This window comes from Pleurodeles waltl, chromosome 9 (assembly GCF_031143425.1).
Source record: "Pleurodeles waltl isolate 20211129_DDA chromosome 9, aPleWal1.hap1.20221129, whole genome shotgun sequence".
Taxonomy (NCBI): Eukaryota; Metazoa; Chordata; class Amphibia; order Caudata; family Salamandridae; genus Pleurodeles; species Pleurodeles waltl.
In genome coordinates this window covers 655,749,679-655,773,135 of record NC_090448.1, presented here as the reverse complement: position 1 = coordinate 655,773,135, position 23,457 = coordinate 655,749,679, and the positions used below count along the sequence as shown (strand labels likewise).

The 23,457-nt window shown below is 43.7% G+C and overlaps 1 protein-coding gene across 1 annotated transcript in view; it reads left to right on the top strand.

The window, feature by feature from the left end:
* The window catches only part of CCDC61 (coiled-coil domain containing 61), a 637,121-nt gene that overhangs the window by 243,952 nt on the left and 369,712 nt on the right, over positions 1-23,457 (top strand). The window contains exon 7 of the mRNA XM_069207713.1: positions 5,389-5,471. Within this exon, the coding sequence (XP_069063814.1) occupies positions 5,389-5,471 (83 nt within the window). The remainder of the gene's footprint in view (positions 1-5,388; positions 5,472-23,457) is intronic.

Sequence of the window (23,457 nt, the reverse complement as noted above, 5' to 3'; positions counted from 1 at the left end):
TAGCTATGCAAAATTAGATGTTTATTCTGATTATTTTCGGAGCCAGTCTATTGTGTGAAAACGAATAACAAAAGACAAATTCATAGGTTGATTTTATAACGATTTTGTTGTGAGTTACAAAAGCGTGTTTAATAGTTTAGCATTCAAGTGCTAATAATTATTGTGATTTTGCTGAAAGGCTCGTTGATCGCTCAGCCGAATGATAATAATTATTGTTATGTTGCTGAAAGACTCTGTGATATTTGTAGTTCTGTTGTTTTTTATTTGTTTTTGGTCTTAGAAATTCCTGCACTAAACCCTGAGACAACTTTCTTAGAAGAACAGTGATGCTCCTTTGTGAACCAGTTTTTTTGTTTCTCTTCCTTTCCCAAATCCCTGTTCCCTAGCCCTTTCCCCCAGAGACTTTTCGCTCGTTACCTGTTCAGTTCAGATACGAGAGAATAGTGTTTAGGGGTGAGGGTTTTATTCTCTTTGCTCCTGTGGCACCTGGAATTCAGTTGAGTGGACATGGTCCTCTCACTGGTTCAGTCATCTTTTGATCCTCATCCAGTCCAGGAGTGTTCTGAAGCTGGTGTCTGGCGATGCTACACTTACACCTGGCATGAGCTAGTGGGTAGGAATGGCTCCTGGGCATGCCTTAACCAATGAGATAAAAGTTACTGGTGCCAACTCTGTCCACTTTGGGCATTTACAAGGTGGCGGAAGTGCTCGGCAACACTAAACTTGGGGTCTGGGTGTGTGAATAGGGAGTGTACTATCGTAAGCCTTCTCACCTTGAGGAGACTCCTCAAGACCTGGCTCTTCGACCAGTAGCAGCAGCCTTCCCCCACCCCCACCCCCCCCCAGCGCCTTGAAACCCTAACAGGTACGTAGTGCGCTCTATAAATATTGTGATTGATTGATTGAGTGATTGAAGCCTAGTGTCCTCCTATATCTGACACAGATGTCCCGTATGGGGCATTCACTGTACCCCCAGTAAACCCAGAGACAGAAGTCTGGTAGAACAAAGGAGGATTTCTAGCAATCAGACAGTGGATACACAAGAATTGTTTTGGCATCTTTTTGAGTGTCCCAGAAGTGCTACATGTAAAACCCCACCAGATCCTTGAAGCAGTATTTGAGACAACAGCAGGATTTGACACTGTAATGTCAAAAAGAGACTCACTGTGATTGGAACCTGCCTTTCTGGGCAGGGGATAAAGGAAGGGCCATGTGGATGTCAACTCACATTTGCCTGTGAAAGGGGCAGCCTTTTTGAAGCACACACCATTTGTAATATGAACTATGCATCACCTGAAGGGCACAAGTTGGAGTCATTGGATAGTTATTCATAATATATTTTCTTCTGAGATTCAGAGAACAAGCAGCAGTAAGTTAGGTAATAACTTATTATCAGTGGTTAGAGACAAAACGGTACTGTCCTTGAGTAAAGTGACATTTTGCCAGCTTTCCTTCCTTGTTAGATAGTCTACATTTGATGTTTTTATGGCTGTTTAAATTCTGCAATATTAATTGCAAGCTAAGCATATTGACTTTTCCAGCCTTTGTTTTCTAGCAAAGGTAATACATTTGAGAAACCTATAATTCCCATTGGAAAATAGATTTTTCCCCTTTTTCCAATGCATCTACTACAAACAGCTGTTAGTTTTCTAGTGCAATCTGCATGTCCTATAGAAAACCTGGATGCTTATGTCAAAAGCCCTTTTTGCATGGTGTAGGCCCACACCATGGGCATATTTCCCCCTATCTGCAGCCAAGCTGTTTTAGATGCTGTAAGGGCTGATGCAGAATTTACATGGCCAATCTGTCCTACACCCTGCTATAGCCCATGCAATGGGCGTGTTTAGTTGTCTAGGATCTTTAGTGTGGTGTCTGGCTGCAGGCTGGGCCTGTGACAATCCCCTGTTGTGTATGGTTGAACCCATGACAGGGTTGGCTTTGGAAAATCTCCAATCCCTCCCTTTGCTACCTTTATTGTAGAGTGATTGATCATTATCTCTGTTTCACTCTTATGACTATATTTTTTTTCCTTGGTCCTGACCGTCCATCTGGTCTAATAAAACTATTGACCCAGTGGAGGTTTTGAGAGCCAATTTTAACCACGATTTTTTTGATCTCCTCTGTCACTTATTCACCTTTGGGGTCACGGCACCATCATTGAAAAATATCTCCGGCAAAGAGCCCCCCGTCAGGGGTGGTGCCCGTCAGACATTGCAGTGCCGGTCTGACGAGGAGCAGTTCCGATGATGAAGCATGACATCCTACGGATGTGTGAGGTTTCTTGCTCCTAAAATTTAGGACCCCCGCCATTAGTTTCCTCTCTTTCTGGTTGGAACAGTGTATCATATATTTTTCTGACGTGTATGGTTGAAAGCCATGCTTAGCTGTGTGTCTTATCCAGGTGACTGGTTGACACCTGTTCGGTATAAGTCAAAAAGGACGCGCAATGAAGGACCACACGTCAATTATGAATACAATTTACTAGAATTTCAGGTAAATGTAGGCATTTAGCACATTAACAATAGTGGAATAAGAATAGCAATGAAAAGCATCTATATATATAAGTACACTACAAAGAGCATCTATGTATACAATATGAGCAAAGAGTTCATTGACAGTTTTATAAGTTTGGAATAACTGTATACCAAAATGTGTTACACTACGATGTTCAGGAAGTAAAATATAAACGAGTTGAATACTTCAGATAAGCTTTGATTTACTGCACACCAAAATACATGTTTCATTTACTGCAGCAGGCTCACCCTACGATGTTCAGAAAGCAAGATATAAACAAGCTGAATTCTTCAGATTAGCTTTGCTTAACTGCATACCAAAATGTATGTTTCAAATACTGTAGCAGGCTCACACTACGATGTTTAGAAAGCAAAATATAAACGAGCTGAATACTTCAGATTATAAACGCAGTGCAAGCATAATAATCAATCATAATAATAGAGCAGAGAAACAAAGGCCTTTCATCCCTGTTTGGAACTTAACTTAGTCAACAAAATGCTGGGAAGCCCTCTACCGCCTGCTTGGACCTCTCTCCCCCTCAAGCATCACGGTCTCTGAACAGCAAAACAGGGAGGCAGCGCTGGGCCATGGCAGCTTTCACAACCCCATCTGCGAGCTTCAAATACCTCACCCGCACTTCAGTGCTTAAATAACTCGAAGCTTGGATTCTATCTCTTTCTGGCATTTTCTAGCTATGTTATCAGCACTTGGCTGCTCTGCCCTTCCCCATCCTTTGTTTTCATTCTATCTTCTCCCGGTACTCTCGTTCTCAAGGATGAGACGGAGTCTTCTACACAAACAAGCTTGAAAATAATATCATGAACTTTTCCACGTTGTTCGGGGGGTTTCAGCAGGCATCACGCTCATCTACACTGCTCAAGCTAATTAACCCTTCGCGTCACATTGTCTTCCGCACCTTTCCCTATACTGATCACTGTGATTGGCCACATGAGAGGCCTCACACAGGGCCAAGTCATAAGCAAGAATGAATTGTGTTTCCTTTGAATTCTGAGTGCAAAGGCAAGTTATATTATAAATAATAATCTGAGGCACATATTTTTTATTGTGTCATTCCATCACAAATGGAATATTCATGATGTGGTTTGGTGGTTGACTCTTTTAAAGATTCCTAGTGATTCAACATTTTATTGCTCTCACTTAAACTAAGAGGACACAATGCCAAAAAAATTCAGCACTCTTAGTCTAAATAATGAATTTATTAAGGGACTTCCCAAATATCAAATGAAAGTCATACAAATATACAAGAATGAGCATATAACTAAAAATGCAACAGAACATGTGTATATACAAAAATAGATGCATATATCAAATGGTCAAGACTTTAAAAGAAATGTGCAGTGTATCAACTGAGAATGTATACATACGCTAAATAATCAAGATTAAAAATACATCCCCAGTGGGATTGACATCATCCTTGCAAGCGAGACTGGGGAACCCTCGATCAGCCAAGGCAGGAGACCCCCGATTGAGGTCACAAAGATCCTGGGCAGCTGGTCTGCTCCACAGGTGAGTTCCTGTTTTAGCGCCAAGTCTCCCTGTCTTTTATACCCTAAACCACCTCAAGAAGAAGGTTCCCTTCCCTCTGTTATGAAATTAAATACTGGCTGTACTTCGTCTGCGTCGAAAGCACCCATAGGAGCTGGCCAGGCTCCCAATATTTGTTCTGAACCAGACTTGTACATTCCTCTGATAAAAACAGTCTCAGCCTTGTGAACTCGTTTCTAGCCGGCAATTCCCTACAATATGGTCCAGCCATATGGTCAAATGATGGGTAAATCTAAATAGCATCACAAACATTGACTCTTACCTACATTTGCATACTCTTAGAGCAGTGGTTCCCCAACCTGTGGTCCGGGTACCCCTGGGGTTACGCAACTGCTTAAAAAATTTAATAACATTAACAGATTAGTAAAGGGTATATGAATAAAGTGGCTAAATGTACAATTGAACATTTTAAAATGTACTGGAAATGTCAAGGAATTTGAAATTTGAGGGCACACATTAAATTAGTATCCTCAGATTGATTAATGGGAACAGTGCAGGTCCCTCAAACAGAATATAGATGGCTATATGTGTGGCTCCAGTTGAATTTAGAAAAACTCAAGCCTTCCTATTAAAATTACATTATTTATTTTCTTCGCTTATATTTGGTTGAAAATTAAATTAAATGTGTTTGATGATTGCTTCTTTCTGTATTTTTGTGCACTGTTTTGCGATTCAGATCATCAACAATCTTTAAGCTGAATCCCGGCTTTCAGTAATGACTCAGTGGGGGGTCCCCGGATTTCAATAATGATACAGTTCCAGTCCCTGGGTTCCAGTAATGATAAAGTGGGGGTCCTCAGAAGTCAAAAGGTTGGGAGCCACTGTCTTAGAGTATTTCTTTGCTTCAGGGCGTAATGAATTATTTTGTCAGCATTTGAACCTGTTGAGCTTAGCAACACTATAAAAATGCAGTTACAGGTAAGTAAAGATTTTTAGAGCTTCTGAAGGAACATTTGACAACTTCCAATAAGTGACTTTTTCATACTGAATGTTCTCTACTTGTAACATTCAACACACTTGTTCCCATATTTATTTCTAACTTAGGACCTGATTATGATTTTGGCGGACGGAGTTACTCCGTAATGGATATCCTGTCTGCCATATTATGATTCTGTTTTAGCCTGAGGAAATCGTAATACCACAGACAGAAAATCTGTCACGTTTGTGACGTAGTTACATCCACCAAGATCGTAATTAGGCACTTAATTCTTTGAAAAGTATGCAACCTGTTTAATGAGCTTTTATTTTATATATCATATATTTGTGCAGAAATTTGTGGTAGGTAATGTTTCACATGTTTATTTGTAGCTGGAGGAGGTGAAGGCATCGGAGAGGAACCTAAGAGTCCGTGTAAAGAGTCTGACAAATGAATTGGCGATGTATAAGAGAGGGTAAGGGTCTATTGCAAATCTGAGTGACAGGCTATTACTGGTTGTCGTACTGCACAAGAATACATATGTGACTACTTTATGATGCATTGAACACTATAGTATACTGAGCATTAAGATTGATGTACGTTTAGCGTGAACAGAAGGGCAATGAAAAATGTTTTCAGTGTAATTCTGAGCACCTAGAAAGACTTCAGTAATAATTCTAAATTCACATGCTGGGAACTCTTTTCCTGGCTAATTCGGTCCCCGTTCATGGAATGATCCTTGATAGATATGAACATAAGTATATCTTTACTTTGGTGTGGGGCCCCAGAAAATATTTAAAGAGTTAAACTTTTTATTTTGAAAATGATTTTGCAAAGAAAGCATGGTTAGGAGATGCAGTAGTTCTATCTTTTTAATAAACACAATTACAAAAAATACTCTATGAAGTAAAATTTGTCTGAAAATACATTTTCCCCTAAAATTAAAAAACAATGATGTCCACATGCATTATTTCTTATAAAGAAGAATTTTAATCCTTGCCTTTTAAAGCATCCAGATACTATACCACCCTAACTTCCTCAGTTAGAGAGTTCATTTTTCAGCGTTACGATGAGAGGCTCACAAAACCATCTATGGCCACTTTTGTTTTCATTTTATTTTACTTGTAAACTTGAAGATTATTTTTAGCTTTATTCAATTATTTTTACTGTGTTTCAATTTTGAACATTTCTCTTTATGAATGTAAGAGTCATTTTTTGACCCTTTTCTCACATGAGATTTTCCTCCTCTGTGTTTTCATTCTTGGTGGGGGAATTGTTTTCCAAGGTTTCTTTTTGTTCTGAGAGTTTTTGGTAAAACAATTATTGTAAATGCCTCCTGGTTGTGATGAGCAGCTTCTGATGGATAATTTATGTAGCATTGGTTAGGTAGCAAAGAGGCCTCTGGACTGGCCATTTGTTGCGCTTTTGCTCCTGCTCTTGTTCGGTATACTCCTTGTGACTTCTCAGCTGTTTTGGTACCTCCCTGGCAAATGCTTTGTCAATGTTGACGGCAGTTTTACCTTTCTTGACAAATTTCCAAAAGCTAAAATGTCTCAGGAGTGCAAGATTACCTGCCTAAGAGGCCCACTTATTTGATGTGGTCCATAAGGCAGTGTTTTCCCAGTAATGGAGATCCCATCTCAACGGGTCTTTGAGTTAAGAGGACAACCGTCCAGTTCTCAGATCAATAGTTTGCTTAGATGGATCTCAACGTAGTTTCTAGAATAACCTTCACATGACAAGGAGCTTGTGTTCATGCATCAAGTTTCAGAAGAATACTCATCCTTTTCAGATCTCCTCTTGAAAATTTTATTCTGAACTGAAAGGGCACCCTTGACACTTTATGGAGGTATGGTGCATGTTTATACCTCTGTAAGTGCCTACCTGAAAACTACAGATGCATTTTTTAGGTATACTTCAAGAATATAGAGATTGGCCCTCAAATTAGCTGCAACTGACTCTTCAAGGTAAGTATATACAGGTAAGTATATGTTTACTATTAACTCAACATCGTCCTAGCTTGATGGTATGTATATGCAGATGTGGAGTTAAACATATTAAGTTACTTGGATGTGGAGTTAAGAATAGTGAATTTATACGTTACTATATTTTTTTAATGTATTTATTGATTTTGCAATAATTAACGTAGTTTATTTTAGAGAAAACATTTTGAGACAATATTGATCTCTATTCAGCATGTGTGGAGTTTTATATTACACGCGTTAAAGCTGTCTGATATGGAGTAGAATAAACAATATGCTGCTTAATCATAGTAAAAAATGTTGGTCCATAAGTCATTGAGCTAATAATAGAACAAAGTAACAGTCCAACTGGCCTGGTGGTGATTTATAAATGAGTATGTGTACTTGTGAGAGGGAATGGACTGATGTGCAGTTAGAGCCCAATGGCCGCGAGCTAAAGATCAGCGGGTATATGCAGGGCAACTGGAATTTTGCAATGCTGCGGCGATTTTGGCATAAGCATGGATTTGCCACATTTGCCACCTAATCCATCATCTGCCTCATAATGTGCAGATTTTAACAAAAAAATAGTATGTAGCTTAAACAGACCAAAAGTTACAAAAAATATGGCAACACTGGTTCCTAGGAATCGGAAGGCTTTTCGCAGAGGTTGACTGGTCATCTTTCCATTGTTAATTGTGTATTTGAGTGTGAAGGTGGTACTAATTAAGGTGACCTATTTTCTCAGTGTAGGAACTTGGCTCTGTATATACTATCTCAAAGTAAGAGATAGTGTGCACAGAGTCCAAGGGTTCCCCTTAGAGGTAAGATAGTGGCAAAATTAATGAATTCTTATGCTCTATTTTGTATTCGTGTGGTTGAGCAGTAGGCTTATCAGATGGTAGTGTTAAGCATTTGTTGTACGCACACAGGCAATAAATGAGGAACACACACTCAAAGACTTAACTCCAAGCCAATAGGTTTTATATAGAATAATAACTTTTCTTAATTTATTTTAGAACCACAAGTTTCAAGATTTTAAGTAAATACATAAAATGCAAGGTACTCCACACAGGTAAGTAAGGAACTTTGAATTAGAGCAGTAGCATACACGGTTTTAGTTAGAATGGCAATAAGCTATTTTAAAAATGGACACAGTGCAAAAATCAACAGTTCCTGGGGGAGGTAAGTAAGGTTAAGTTTATGAGGGAAGTAAGGCACTTACAAGTTCCTGGGCATAGGGAGCCCACCATTGGGGGTTCAAGGCAACCCCAAAGTCACTGCGCCAGCAACACAGGGCCGGTCAGGTGCAGAGGTCAAAGGAGGGCCCAAAACACATGGGCGCCTATGGAGAACAGGGGTGCTCTGATTCCAGTCTGCCAACAGGTAAGTATCTGTGTCTTCTGAGGGCAGACCGGGGGGGGTTCTGTAGAGCACTGGGGGAGGCGTGAAACACAAGTAGGCACGGGCACAGGGGCGGCTGGGTGCAGTGTGCTTAGTAGGCGTCGGGTTTTCAATAGGAATCAATGGAGGGATCAGGGGGTCACTATTAGCGGTGCAGACAGGGCACAGGGGGGCTTCTCTGGCCAGCCACCGACTGGGCTAGGCAGAGGGTCACCTGATGGTCACTCCTGCACTGGAGTTCGGTTCCTTCTGGTCCTGGGGGCTGCGGGTGAAGTGCTTGGTCCAGGCGTCGGGTTCTTTGTTCCCGGCAGTTGCGGTCAGGGGGAGCCTCTGGATCCTCTCTGCATGCGTCGTTGTGGGGGTCCATGGGGGTTGTCTCAGGTTACTCACAAGGTCGCAGTCACCTTTGAGTCCTCCCTACAGTGTTGGTTCTCTGGAGCTCGAGTCGGGGGCATCTGGTGCAGAGTGTGAAGTCTCACGCTTCCGGCAGGAAGAGTGAAGTCTTTGAAAGTTGCAAAGTTGTTGCTGTTTTTTTAACAGTGCCACTGTTCTCTGGTGTTTCTTGGTCCTTCGGTTTCAGGGCAGTCCTCTGAGGTTACAGAGGTCGCTGGTCCCTGTCGGGTGCATTGCTGTGCAGGTTCTTTGAGTCTGGAGACAGGCCGGTAGGGCTGGGGCCAAGTCAGTTGGTGTCTCTGTCGTCTCTGCAGAGGTTTCAGGTCAGCAGTCCTTCTTTGTGTATGTTTGCAGGAATCTGATTTCCTGGGTTCTGGGGTGCCCCTAAATACTAGATTTAGGGGTTTGTTTAGGTCAGGAGGGCAGTAGCCAATGGCTTCTGTCCTGGAGGGTGGCTACACCCTCTTTGTGCCTCCTCCCTGAGGGGAGGGGGGCACATCCCTAATCCTATTGGGGAAATCCTCCATTCTCACGATGGAGGATTTCTAAAGGCAGGGGTCACCTCAGCTCAGGACACCTTAGGGGCTATCCTGACTGGTGGGTGGCTCCTCCTTGTTTTTCTAATTATCTCCTCCAGCCTTGCTGCCAAAAGTGGTGGCAGTGGCCAGAGGGGCGGGCATCTCCACTAGCTGGGGTGCCCTGGGGTGCTGTAACAAAAGGCATGAGCCTTTGAGGCTCCCTGCCAGGTGTTACAATTCCTCTAGGGGGAGGGGAGAAGCACCTCCACCCAGTACAGGCTTTGTTCCTGGCCACAGAGTGACAAAGGAACTCTCCCCATGTGGCCAGAAACTCGTTTGGTTGTGGCAGGCTGGCAGAAACTGGTCAACCTGGTACTAGGAGTCAGACTGGTATTCAGGGGGCATCTCTAAGATGCCCTCTGGGTGTATTTTACAATAAATTCCACAATAGCATCAGTGTGCATTTATTGTGCTGAGAAGTTTGGTACCAAACTTCCGAGATTTCATTGTAGCCATTACGGAACTGTGGAGTTCGTGTTTGACAAACTCCCAGACCATATACTTTTTATGGCTACCCTGCACTTACAATGTCTAAGGTTTTGCTTAGACACTGTTGGTGCATAGTGCTCATGCACATATGCCCTCACCTGTGCTAGAGGGGTGACTTACCTATGCCACGGGCAGTGTGAGGTGGGCATGGCACTTTGAGGGGAGTGCCATGTCGACTTAGTCACTTTCTCCCCACCAGCACACACAAGCAGTGAGGCTGTGCTGAGTGAGGGGTCCCCAGGGTGACATAAGACATGCTGCAGCCCTTAGAGACCTTCCCTGGCATCAGGGCCCCTGGTACCAGGGGTACCATTTACAAGGGACTGATCTGGGTGCCAGGGCTGTGCCAATTGTGGGAACAAAGGTACAGTTAGGGAAAGAACACTGGTGCTGGGGCCTGGTTAGCAGTGTCCCAGCACACTTTCAATCATAACTGGCATCAACAAAAGGCAAAAAGTCAAGGGGTAACCAAGCCAAGGAGGCATTTCCTTACACTCAGACACTGGTACAAGGTGTAAGAATGGCTAAATAATGAGGGAATACTGTCACAAAATGTGCCACATTATGATGCATAATTCTAGTGGCACTGGGTATGTGGGATGATCTTGTTAGTTGTGTTTGAAATCAATGCCTTAGTTGTTTGAATCAAGAGAACAACGTGTATTCATAGGGGTATGGTATTGTCTGTAAGACATTAGAGTAGGTCATATCATAGACCGGCAGTAGGGTGTTTCCATAAGCCTCTAGCCTCTTCTGGTCTCAGAGAAGTAGATTTTTCTTTAGCCCAGTTCATAACAATAGCATGCCATTGATCACCACTTGTAGTGACGAGGCATTCCATTTCATGGTGCTGGAATGCCTAGCTAGTAGGAAGGCCAGGTCAAAAAATAGGTTTACAACTTTATTAGACATGGGATGTTTAAAAAGATCCATTATGCAGCTTTCTAGGCTATATAGGTCTTGGTGGCCAGTAGTAGTCATTAATATGGTACACATGTCTTTCCAGTAAGTGGCAACCCACGGGCAATCCCAAAACCTGTTTTCGATCCGCTCCAAGGGGACACAAAAGGGGTATTTAGAACTAGAATTTGTGTGTATTTTACTCGGTCTATCTGGAGTTAAGTAGGCAAGATGTAGAATATTGTGATGTGTGTATTGAAATTTGGCATTTCTTGAATTTTTGTGTGGATGAGTGTGCGGTTTCTCCCATTTTTTCTTTAATATGCAGCCTACATCAGTTTCCCATTTCAAACGTAATGACGCCAGGGAGTTCTCAGTTCAAACTGTGATAGATATGACTAGCCAGGATATTAGCTTGCATCCTGTGCCTATAGTAAGCAATGTTTGTACAAGTGGTATGGTTACCTTCTGTGGTAGTATTGTGCAGGGGACATTCTGGACTTCAAGAAAAGAGGCAGGATTTGGACCGTTTCACTCCAAGCCCGGAGGCTAGTTTGAAGGAGCTCCACAGCTGTGTCACTGTTGAAATGTTGTTGTATATATTCATGTTGTAGATTAAAACATCATCAGCCTAAAAATACACTATATGTATCTCTCCATCAAGCATAATACCCAAGTCTACTCTCAGCTGGCAAAGTCTGATCACTAATGGCACTATTGCCAACACAAGAGGAGGGACCGTGGGCAACTTTAATTTGTGCCTCTCCTAACACTAATAGATTCAGGAATTAGTTGACCAATGCTGACTCTGGCTGTTTGTTTAGTGTATAGTAGTGTGCTCTTATGGTATTTTCCGCCTAAGACCATTTTGCACAGTGCAGTAAACCTGTATTCCAAATCTAACATAAATGCTTATTATTTAAAATCTAGATCTAAGCGAGTGGCATATGACCAGTGTAGTGGAGCAGACACTGTAAGTTGGTGTAATCGACATATGTTAAGAGGTGTAGAATGACCTGGAATTAAGCCAATCTGTCCAACTGGTCTAGGACAGAAATAAGAGCATGACATGAAGACCTTACTAAATATTTTGTAATCATTGCTCATAATAGCCAGGGGTCAATATGAGGTGACTTCATGTGCGTCAAAGACCTGTTTTGGGATAGAAACCAGAAGAGCATCACCCTCACGTACAGTAGGAGTTAAGGTTTCTTTTTTATTCTCCATCTTATATAATTTGGCTTAGGAACCAAAAGGTCTGTATAGGTTCCATAAATCTGGATTGGTATCCTGCCAAGCTCAGGGAATTTACATGTTGCAAATCGGACCTCCTGCTCAGTGATCGGGCACTCTTAACTCACGTTGCTCAACTGGTATTCGCAGTAATGTGAGTCAGGTCAGGGCCAGTCAAAGGGCTATATGGCGTGCTATGATTACAATAAACAGAGTGGATAGCCTCCTACGAATACCTACCTTATCTGGTGGGAGTTTACCAGTGGAAACAAGCGAAGTGACTTTATCTTGTTTAACTAGCCATGCTAATAATTTGCTGGATTTATCTGCTATTGCTTGGGATCTTGCCATATGTTGTCTATAGTTTATGCACCATAATGACTCCATTAGTTGTGTGTGTCGGTACCTAGCAGAATGTAGGTTTAGCGATAGCATTTGCATGGCTGCCAGCTCTAGGTCCTTCTGGGAACTCTTGATTTGTCTCCCTTTCTAGTATCTAGTGTGCTTCAACCTGATAGAGACTTCTAGCTACAGATTCCTTACCTTTGAATTTCCCAGGCATCAGACTGGATCAGAAAACTTTTGCATGAGCAGTACCCTTGCATGCCTCCTTTGGTTCCACACGGCGTTGTCAGGGTCGTTGGCACTGGAAATTATGTTGCGGTCACCTATATAGGTGCCACCCAGGTGTGTGGACGTCAGTTATTTTCTTTCCGCGCCAGTTATCGCTGATCTGGAGAAGAGCTACCCCTCTGCCTCTTTTTGTCAGGTTTTTATTACTTTTTGTCAACTGTTTTTGATAGTGTGTCAAAGGATGGCTGGTTTCAAGCAGCGTGGCATCTGTCACCGTGCAAGTCGAAAACAGACCCGCACTTGGTGTACTTATGGTGTCTCGAGTACAACCACGATCAATAGTCGTGCTTGGACTACTGGGTCATGGTGCACAAAAAATTTGAGGGAGGAGTCCCTTAAGCTGCTTGCAGCCCGCCAGTTGACTCCAGCTAGTGCTACTCCTGGGAGGTTTCGGTTCCAATGAAGAAGAAGGGCGCAGGACTGTTTAAGGAGCCCCAAGTCCTCTTCTTCGCCCTCGAGGTCCTGTGGACCCTCGGGTAAGAAACATGAGAGGAAGTCTAAACGAACTTCAATCAAACTTGTCCGTCTGAAGCGATAAGTGAGGAACATCGGCGTTCCAGGCACGGTTCTGCAGAGCCGTTGCCAGGTCCAACTCTGAGCCTTCCCTGTTTCCAGGTGCCGGCGCGGCCCCCGCTCAGTTGAAAGACTTCTGCAAGGCCGTGCACCTCATATTTGAGTAGGCCGACACACCCATAACCCTCTGTGCGCCTTTGGGCCCCTCTGGTTTGGAGGTTCGGTTCCGATGAGGTCTCACAGATCTGATCTCTGATTCAGATCAGCGCTGGTCATGCCAAACCAATCTTCTCCAGCGACCATCCTCATGTCAAGGTTCTCTGCACCACCGGCGGTGCCAAACCTATTCTCCTCCTGTGTGGCTCTGAGTCGGAACGGCATCTATTGACGCCAATTCGGGAGCCGGCCGGGCCCATTGGTCCTAGGTCTTTGCCTGAACTTTTTCTGGAGCAGCAAGGCATCAAGGAAGAGTGGTAGGGGTCACTGGACCCTTCAGAATACGAGTTAGAGACCCAAACTTCATTGGACAGTATGAGGAACTTGGAGATGCCAGTGGACTGGACTCCTCCCCAGTTACTGGCTTGCTCTCTCTCTCCCCACAGTGGCTACTAACAAGGGAGCATCTTATGCAATGGGGATTAAGAGGGCATTGGGGTCCTTGACCTCAAATTTGCCTCTGTGGCGGTCAAGACTAACCTTCTGATGGAAGAGCTTCAGCCTGGGGCTTCCTCATCCGAACCCCTATTGCCCTTTAATGAAGTACTAGCTTATGTCTTGGTGGGAACTTGGTCCTAGGCCAGCACAGGGACTCCTGTAAATAGTACAATTGCCCGCCGTCATTGCTCTGCCCTGGGTGATCCTAGTTTCTTCAAGCAACACCCCACCCATGAGAGCTTGGTAGCCCACGCCTGAACTTCCCATGGCATGTTACCTGGATAGCTTAGGTAAGAAAATGTTTTCTTCCACCGGCCTAGCATTCCAGTCAGTGACCAACGTTATTCCATCCCTTGTGGGATACGGTTGCACAAGTGCTGGTACAGATGCCGGAGGAGGCCCGGGCCATCGTCTCCCAAGCAGTAAAAGTCAGGAGAGAGGCAGTGAAGTTCACTATTTGGTGTGGTTTGGACAAGACTGACTCATTGGGCAGAGAGGTTTCGTTGACGATGGCCTTACAATGCCATGCTTGACTGAGAACATCTGGCTTTTCAGGGGATGTCCAGGTCAGCCACATGGACATAGAACAAAGGCAGATGCGGCACTGGAGGGCTTCAACGACTCTGTGGCTGTGGCCAAGTCCTTGGGCCTCTCAGTGACACCTCGCCTCCAGGCTGCCTTTTGTGACTACGGAAGTGGCGTGCCTCCGCGCCAACCCTATGCCAGCCACCGTCCTTGGCAAGCTCCCCAAGCTGTGCGAAACATGGCTGTGATATATTCTGACCCCGTGGTTCTGGTAGCCAGAAGTTGTCTGCCACCAACTCCCTGGCAGCCTCTAAGTCCTCGTAGTCTGGTTCTGCATGACCATGGGTGCCCAATTGGAGGGAGAATCCAACATCATCTCCACTGGCAGTCCATTACATCGGACAAATGGGTCTTGCAGATCATTCAGAGGGTCTACTCCCTCCCTTTCCAATCTTTTCCTTCCCCTATACCACAAATGCAGGAACAGCTGGCAGAGGTTCATATGACCTTGCGTGGAGAGGAATTTACAGCTCTCCTGTCCAAGTGGGATATTGAAAGGGTTCATATATCAGAATAAGGTAGTAGTTGTTGTTCCCACTGCTTTCTGGTACCCACAAAGAACAAAGGTCTTTACCCTACTCTAGATCTGCAAATCGTAAATCTCTTCCTCAAAAGTGAGAAATTCAAAATGCTTTGGCTCAGGTCTGATCTGCCATAGACCAAGGAGAGTCGCTGATAGCGTTGGACTTGCAGGGTAAGTAGTTTCCCTTCCCTATCCTACCTGCCCATAGGGGTTGCCTGCAGTTCAAGGTAGGTCACGAGCACTTTCAATTTAATGTGCTACCCTTTGGCCTTACCAGCACTCCTCAGGTGTTCACCAAGGTGATGGTGGTGAGGTCAGTTCTTCTGTGCACATCAGGGGTTTCAATCTTCCCCTACCGCCAAAACTGGCTGTTGAAGGCTGTTGTCTCCCACCTTCAGACTACGGCGGACCTCCTGCATTGGCTGCGGATCACTAAACGTGACGAAGTCACTCCTGATTCCTTCTCAAATGCTCCCTTTCATTGGAGCTTTTCTGGACCCATTGCAGTGTCAGGCTTATCCTCTCGAGCAGCGAGTCCAGGATATTCAGGTTGATACCCAGGTTTAAGCCTCAATCCTGGATTTTGTTGCATATAATTCTGAAGCTGCTGGGCCTCAAGGCCTCCTGCATCCTGCTGGTGAACGTGCCAGATGGCATATGCAGCCTCCGCAGTGTGACCTGAAGTTCTTGTGGGCGCAGCATCAGCGGAATGTTTCTGACATGGTCCAGATCTCGGAGGGAACTGCAGGGGTATGGAATTTAATAAAATATCTACTTGTCCATGGGAAAGGTTGCTTCATAAATCTTCTTGTCCTGTAAAAAAATTTACTTGTCCTTTTGGTGCCGTGTAAGATGGCAATAAATTATGGCAGCAATCTCATTATATAAGAGCTCTGACTTTAGCATATCAGATTATGCCAGGGCTGATATTACATCAGGGTTAAAAACTAGCAATTTCTGTATTTTGCCGCCTTTCTGCAGTTGTACATACTGGTGCTGGAGACAGCAGTTAGCAGTAGTTCCAAGGTTGGAATGTCCTTTTGAGTCTGTGCAAACCTACTAACTTGCATGTTTGGAAATTTACTCCTGATAAGGGCAGACGTAAAGCTTCTTCCATGGTTGGGGAAAAAATTGGTTGGAGGGAAAGTGAACTTGTAAACGCTCCATAGACTTTCACATGGTTAAATCTACACATGCATATTTGCTTGTGCTAAAGTACAGTCCACAAATACTTTCTAATAGTACGATTTTCTGGTCTACCTCGGTAAATTCCTGTGAGTTCATGAAATAGGTTCATCTGCACTAATGCAAAGACATATACCATGGATGCACTTTTGTGACTTTCCTTAAGAATAGGACTGCTAATTAGGCCTAGCGTTAACCAAGACCCTTTGTTTTTATTAAAATTCTCTCTCTCTCTCTCTCTCTCTCCATCTATTGACTTGTTTCACTGTGAGTGAAAGCAGTCTGCTCATTCACAAGGAGCATATTAGCACACAGAGTAATTTTGTTCAGTGCCAAGAACTACCCTTTTAATGTGTGTTTTTTTTTAGATAAAAATATGGCTTTTTGCCAATGTTTGTTCCAGTGGTGAGGGCTCTGCAGCCCCCACAACAATAAAGTTTTACAAAAGCCATGTCAAAACAAGACACACATTGACAAAACAAAAAACTGACCACCCTTGTCAGACCTATTGACTTTGCCAGTGCTTGCTTATTTTCATGTTCCCATAATCTTGTTGAAACTGGGTACACTGATTTTCCATTATGAATATGTTTTGGAAATACTAGCATGCATCAATACTTTCTATTACATGATGCTTCAAATAAATAGCACCTAACATTTTAAAGTAGTTTAGCAAAAACAAATTTCTTAGTTGCATTTTCGTGAACATTTTTTTAAAAGCAAAGAATCATAAATCTTGTTTCCAAGCTTCTGCAAATATTTGCATTTAATCAAAGAGCACTCTGGGAGTTTTATATGTAGCCTGTTAAACTTTGCAAACGTGTGTACACTTTTATTTTTTTTTACTCTGAACCACAGTCATTAGTGCTGTCAGAGCTAATAGCACTTATTTAGAGCGTTCATCCGAATAGTAAAGGTTTGCATTAATGAAGCATAAATGCAAGTTTGAACAGCTTAAATATGGACACAAATATTACCTCAAATGCAGACAATTCCCTTCTGTGCTCCATAATAAAGCACTGTAAACAGGCAGCCAAAGGGTTTGTGCTGCAGGGGGTTGGCCTGCTTGTCCCAAGGTCAAAGTAAATATGAAATCTTGTTGTCTTTGACCTCAGAAAATCTTACCTGGGAGTCTGGTCATAGGAATTCCACACCCCTTGAATTACAAAGGATCTGCAGTGGTGGCTGATGAACCTGGGTCAGAGGCAGATTCCTCTCCCTTCCCCAAACAGATCTGACAGTAGTGAGACGTGTTTCTCCTAGGACTGGGGGCAGCAATCTGGGAGAGGTGGTGATCAGAGGACTCTGGTCTCAGGTGAAATCCGGACTCTACGTCCACTTGCTGGAGCTCCGTGTGATCTGGCTATCATTGAAGGCATTTCTTCCCTCTGTCAGGGGGAAGTTAGTGCAGGTATTCACGGACAATATGGTACTGCAAAAAGCAGGGTAGAGTGGTGTTGTTGACACTTTGCCAAGAGGCTCTGCGCCTTTGGACATGGCTGGAACAGCAGGGCAAAATTATTTCAGAAGTAGGGAGAACCTTGGTAAGATCTGTTTGCCTCCGAAGAGAACATGCAATGTCAGCAGTTTTGCGCATTGGAATTTCCAAGGCAGCTATCCCTCTGAGATGTTTTTCTTCTTGAGTGGAACTCAGGCCTCCTGTACGCCTTTCCGCCCATACCACTTCTACCCAGGGTTTGCAATCAGATCAGGAACATCAGGATGCCCCTTCGAGAGGATCGTCCTCCACCCAAACCGGCCACCTCTCCGCCTCAATGCATGGAGATTGGGCTGTGACAGTTGATAGCTTTTGACCTTCCTCCCGAAGTCTGTAAAGTTATCTTGGTGGCCAGGCAGTCGATAATTCTTTCGACCCTCCTTCTGCCTCTTTCTGATTTTATTCTCTTCATTTTAACCTTGCCCTGCAGTGCTCTCCTCTGGGCATTCTTAAGGGTTACCTTTCTGCTCTGTCCGCCTTACTGCTACTGCCTGACCAGCCCCCTTTAATTTAAGTTCCCTATTGTAAATAGGTTTCTGAAAGGGCTTATACATATGTTTCACCCTTCTCTCTTTATCATTCCTCAGTGAGATCTAAATCTGGTTCTCACCTTTCTCATGTGTGCTCCCTTTGAACCACTACACAATTGTTCCCTCTAGCTGCTTACCATCAAGACAGCCTTCTTAGGGATGATAACATCTGCCCAGAGGGTGAGTGAGCTGCAGGCTCTGCCATCCAAGGCTCACTATATTAATGTGTTTCAGGACAAGGTGGTGCTTGGCACCTGGACCTCTTTCCTCCAAAAGGTGGTGACACCTTTACATTTGGGACAGACTGCCACTGTGCCCACCTTTTATGCTCCTCCACATACAGCTAAAGAGGAGTGACTCCATCGTCTGGACCCAAAGAAGCATTGTTGTTCTACCTTGCCCTCACAAAAGACTTCCAAATGGATGACCAACTCTTTGTGGGCTATGTAAGTGCACAAAAAGGTTGGGAAGTACAGAAAAGAAACGATCCATTATGGGCTGGGTCGTTATTTGTATCAAGATCTGCTACGCCCCGGCTAAAAAGCAGCCCCCGGAGGGCTTAAGGGCCCATTCCACTAGAGGGAAAGCTATAACCACGGTGTTAACTCATGGAGTCACAGTCCTGGACATATGCCAGGCAGCACTGTGGGCCTCCCTGCCCCACACTACTGCATCGACATTCAGGTCTGTTGAGATGGGCATTTCACCCATTCGGTCCTGCAGTACTTTCTAGTTAAGAAAATTTGTTTGCAGCTCACCACCAAGAGGATATGGCTTGGGTATCTATTCAAAGATAAGGAATCTGCAGGTAGAAGATGAACAAGTTACTTACCTTTAGTAACACATTATCTGGAAGAGACAATATCTAGCTGAAGATTCCTTACAGACCCACCCATGCCACCTGCTCTGCGTGCAGATTTCTAGGGCTAGGGTTGTTCTCCTTTAAGGGCCCTAATTTTGACACATGTCTGTCAGTTCACTTCATGGCTCTGCACTTGTGGCTTGGAAAGTCATGAAAAGTGACTGACGTCCTTGCGCCTGGTTGGCACCTATATAGGTGACCACAACGTCATTTCCAGTGCCAATGATGCCACACAGAACTGAGCAAAGACACCCAACAGCATGCAGGGGTACTACTCACACAATAGTTTCCGGATCCAATCTGGGTAATTCAAAGGTAAGGAATCTACAGCTAGATATTGTATCTACCAAATAATGCGTTACCGAAGGTAAGCAACTTGCTCAAATTGCCTCTTCTATTTCGGATCTGATGAGACATGGAATAATCTCTACTAGCCTTCAACTTGAAATACAAAAAGGAACTATTCAGATTGAATGAAATATGAACTTTGTACCTTTTGAACACTTATGCTGGACTTGTACTGTTGATGTATAAACTGAGACAGGAGTGATTTCAACCGTTTGAAAAATGTCTAATAAAGAATAGGCTTTGAAAATATGTAAAACTTTTCCTCGTCCTGATATCTCCGCATACATAGCTAGCCTGTAAATGATGCAACAGAACTTGTTGATTTCTTGCCTCATTTCATATTATGGGAATTTTAAATAACTGGTATAGGGTACTGATAGAGAGGTGTTCATCTTATTCTGCAGGCCTACTGTGGGTTTTCTCCCCAGCAGTCATACTTCCCTTCTTGTAAAAGGATTTTGTTTGCACCACAAGGTTCACAGCTGGGCAAGATGGAATTGAAGTATCGTACCATAGAAAATAGTATGGATGTAAGGCTAGAAGATAGTCTTTTTAGGAGTTCATCACCTGTGATCAGGTGGCCATCTAGTGAGAAATAGCTGTTAAGGAGTCGAGTATGTATGTATGTTGAGAGGAAACAAAATAGGATGGATAAAACGAATTGATTGGTTTCTCTGCTGAGAGGATATAAAAAGTCAAGGATTTAATGTTATTGAGTAAGAGTATAGGAAAAAAGACAATTGCACTTATGACTACCTAGGAGCCTGCCGTGTTAGACGTCACCTGGTAGTGCAACAGGCTCCAGGAGATGGAAAAGGAACAAACCGAGAGGTAAAATTTGGAGCCAATTTAGTAATGTGTTGGTGATACTCTACAAGGCCAGGATTGTCAGCATTGGGGGGTGATCGACATTGTTCAGCTCTACATAATTGTTACGTTGGAATGGAGTGGAGAATCATTCAAAGTGACCTGTGTAGGAAAGTCACTCTTTTTTGGCATGGTTACCCCCACTGGGCTCCTGCTAATCAGGACCCCAGTGATTGTCATCTCCTCTAAATTTGGATGCTTTGGTACCCTTTACACCCCACAATCGGTAGACTGGTGTACCCCTGTAAGTCCCTAGTATATGGTACTTGGGTACCCAGGGCATTGGTGCACCAGGGTCCCCCAGAGGCTGCAGCATGTAATATGCCACCCATGGGAGCCCATGCAAACTGTGTCTGCAGTCCTGCCATTGCAGCTTGTGTGAAAAAGTGCATACACTCTTTCACTACTGGTCACTACACCAGGTCACTCACTGTAAGTCACTCTTATTGTAGCTCCTTTCAGCCTGAGGGGCAGGGTGCAGGTTCCTGTGTGTGAGGGCACCCGTTCATGAGCAGAGATGCCTCTACGAACCCCAATTCCAGTGCACTGGACTTCGTAAGTGCGGCGAAGCCATTTTACATGTGTACTGGACACTTGTGTCCAGCTTACATAATGTGTCCAGCTACATAATGGTAACTCAGAACCTGGGTATGTTTGGTATCAAACATGTTGGAACCATACACCAATACTGTTGCCAGTATTGGTTGTATGATTCCATGCACTCTCGGGGCTCCTTAGAGGACCTCCCAGTATTGCACCTACCAGTCTTCCAGGGATTGTGACCACTGCTCCACCTCAGGAGAAGATCCCTAAGACAGGGAGCTTAGGAAACTGAGGTTGGAGGAGGCCAAGCTGAGGCTGCAGCAGCAACAGCTGACCCTAGATAGGGAGGCCTTAGTTTTAGGGACACCAGCATCAGGGAGGACTCTTATGATTCTAGTAACCTGAGCAAGATAGTCCCACCTTACAAAGTGGAAGATGACATTTACAAATGGTTCACTGGTTTGGGGAGTGCCTGTAAAGTTCTGAAGGTCCCCCAAAGAAATTGGGCTGCAATTTTGTGGTTCTCCTTCTCTGACAAAGGCAGAGACAAACACCTCACTGTCAGAGAGGAAGATGCAGACAATTATACAGCACTCAAAAATTCACTGTTGGATGCATCAGCTTTGGTTTGACCCCTGAACAATACAGGATCAAGTTCAAGGAAACGAGAAGGAGTCTTTCCAAGATTGGGTAGATTTTGTGTACTGCTCAGTTAAAGCTCTGGAAGGCTGGTTGCATGGGAGCAAAGTTAGTGACTACTGTGGCTTATTCAATCTAATTGTAAGAGAGCACATTTTTAATAACTGTATTTCTGATCAGCTGCATCGATACCTGTTGGACTCTGATCTGACCTCTCCCCAAGAATTGGGAAAGAAGGCAGGCAAGTGGGTCCGCACCAGTAGAAAACTCACACGGGGTGACCACAAAAAGGAGGAAGCAGTTAGGTATCAGGACAAGGGTGGGGACAAAGACAAACAAAAAAGAATCTTCCTCAGGCCCACAAATCTCGTCTGGGGTGAGTCTAAGTCCTCTTCCAACAAGAAACTTCGGTGCTACATTTGCAGGCAACTAGGCCACAGGGCAGGTGACAGCACTTGTCCTAAAATTAGCAGCATGCTTGCTAACACTACTACTACTACTACTACTACTACTACCACTACCACTACTATCCCCCAGAACCTCCAGAGTAGCAACAACTGTGGTAGCAATACTTAGCCTAAACGTGTAGTTGGGTTCACCTTTGGGACTGTAGTGGGCCTTGTGGTAGACATTGAAACCCCTAAAACACTTTTTGTCTCCAAGGGTCACCCTAGGTGCTTGTCCCCTTAACATGGAGAAGTACAAGCAGCATCCGTTGATAAATGGTGTTTAGGCTGAGGCACGTAACACTCTTCTACATTATGATAGTTTTCTCTCAGTTCTTGCGTTTGAGAAGAAACTGCACAGAGATGAAATATTTTGTGAAACATGGAGAGATCCTTTCCGGCAAATTACGGCAGAGTGGATACCCCGCAAAGGTGATCAAAGATTCGCTGAAAAGAGCGAAACACTATAATCGTGAATCACTTTTTCAAGGGAAGAAGCAAATCAACAATGATAGGCTGCAATGTGTCATCCATCACTCTAGTTTAAATGATAGGATTTGTAAGATCATTACCTCAGAGTGGCACATTTTGAATACCAGTTAAGATTCTATACGTCTAGAGAAACCATTATGTGCTTTTAAGAGAAACAAAAATCTGCGTAATATCTTGGTCAGATTTGCAGTGGCCTGTTCACATGAATCGACGCAGAGATCGATTACAGGGATGGATCCAATCAAAGTGAATTTTCAATGTGGCAACTGTCATGCTTGTGAATTGGCTATAGTTTCAAAAAAGGTTGTTTGTAACGGCAAAACTATTGCCCTGAACACCATGACTCATTGTAGATCAAAAAATGTGATCTACCTTATCTTATGTCCGTGAGACTTCTAGGGAGCTTAGAGTGAGATTGTCGAAACATAAGTCTTCCATTAGAACCAGGAAGCCTAATGCTCCCTTGGTTACGCACTGGGTCACAGCTAACCATACAGAAGATGAGATTAGATGGACCATCCTAGAAAAAATAACCTCGAGAGATGACATGTTTTCTGAGAAATACGGAGGATCGCGTGTAATGTTTCAAAAGATTCTTCAAGGTATTATTTACGGGTTCTAAATACTTTGGAAATGCGGTTTGATAAGTTTATAGTAGCGTTCTTCTCCGCGCATAGTTTGTTTAAAAGTTGTGTTTCTTTGCAGTTTTGCCATTTTTGGTTCTTGAACCCTCTTTCTATGTGGTAGTCCTTGTCGTGTTTGATCTACTACCTTCAGGTAACTACAGTAATTCCCTGTTTGCGATTTCTCCAACTGCCTAAGCATGTATGGGCTGACGTTCTCTGTTCTCTTGATTCACAGCAAATGGATTGGTATGGTTTTTTGGTATTATTTACCACACCTGCACTTAGTGTGTGTGTTTTTTGTTTGGTTCTCACACTCACACAAATGGGTCTGCACGCATGAGGTTAGATGCAATTTATGTACTTATATTATTTAATATCTTTGATATATGGGTAAATATGTCTGTAATTTACATATAGATTTAAAAAGATGACGCAGTGCTCATTATTGGATCCAGTGCCCTGATGAAGGTGGCCTATGAGGATTATGAACATATTTAAGGGCAGAAGTCCACCGAAACGCGCGTCAGCATTTTTGGCAATATTTGATGGCTCACTAAGG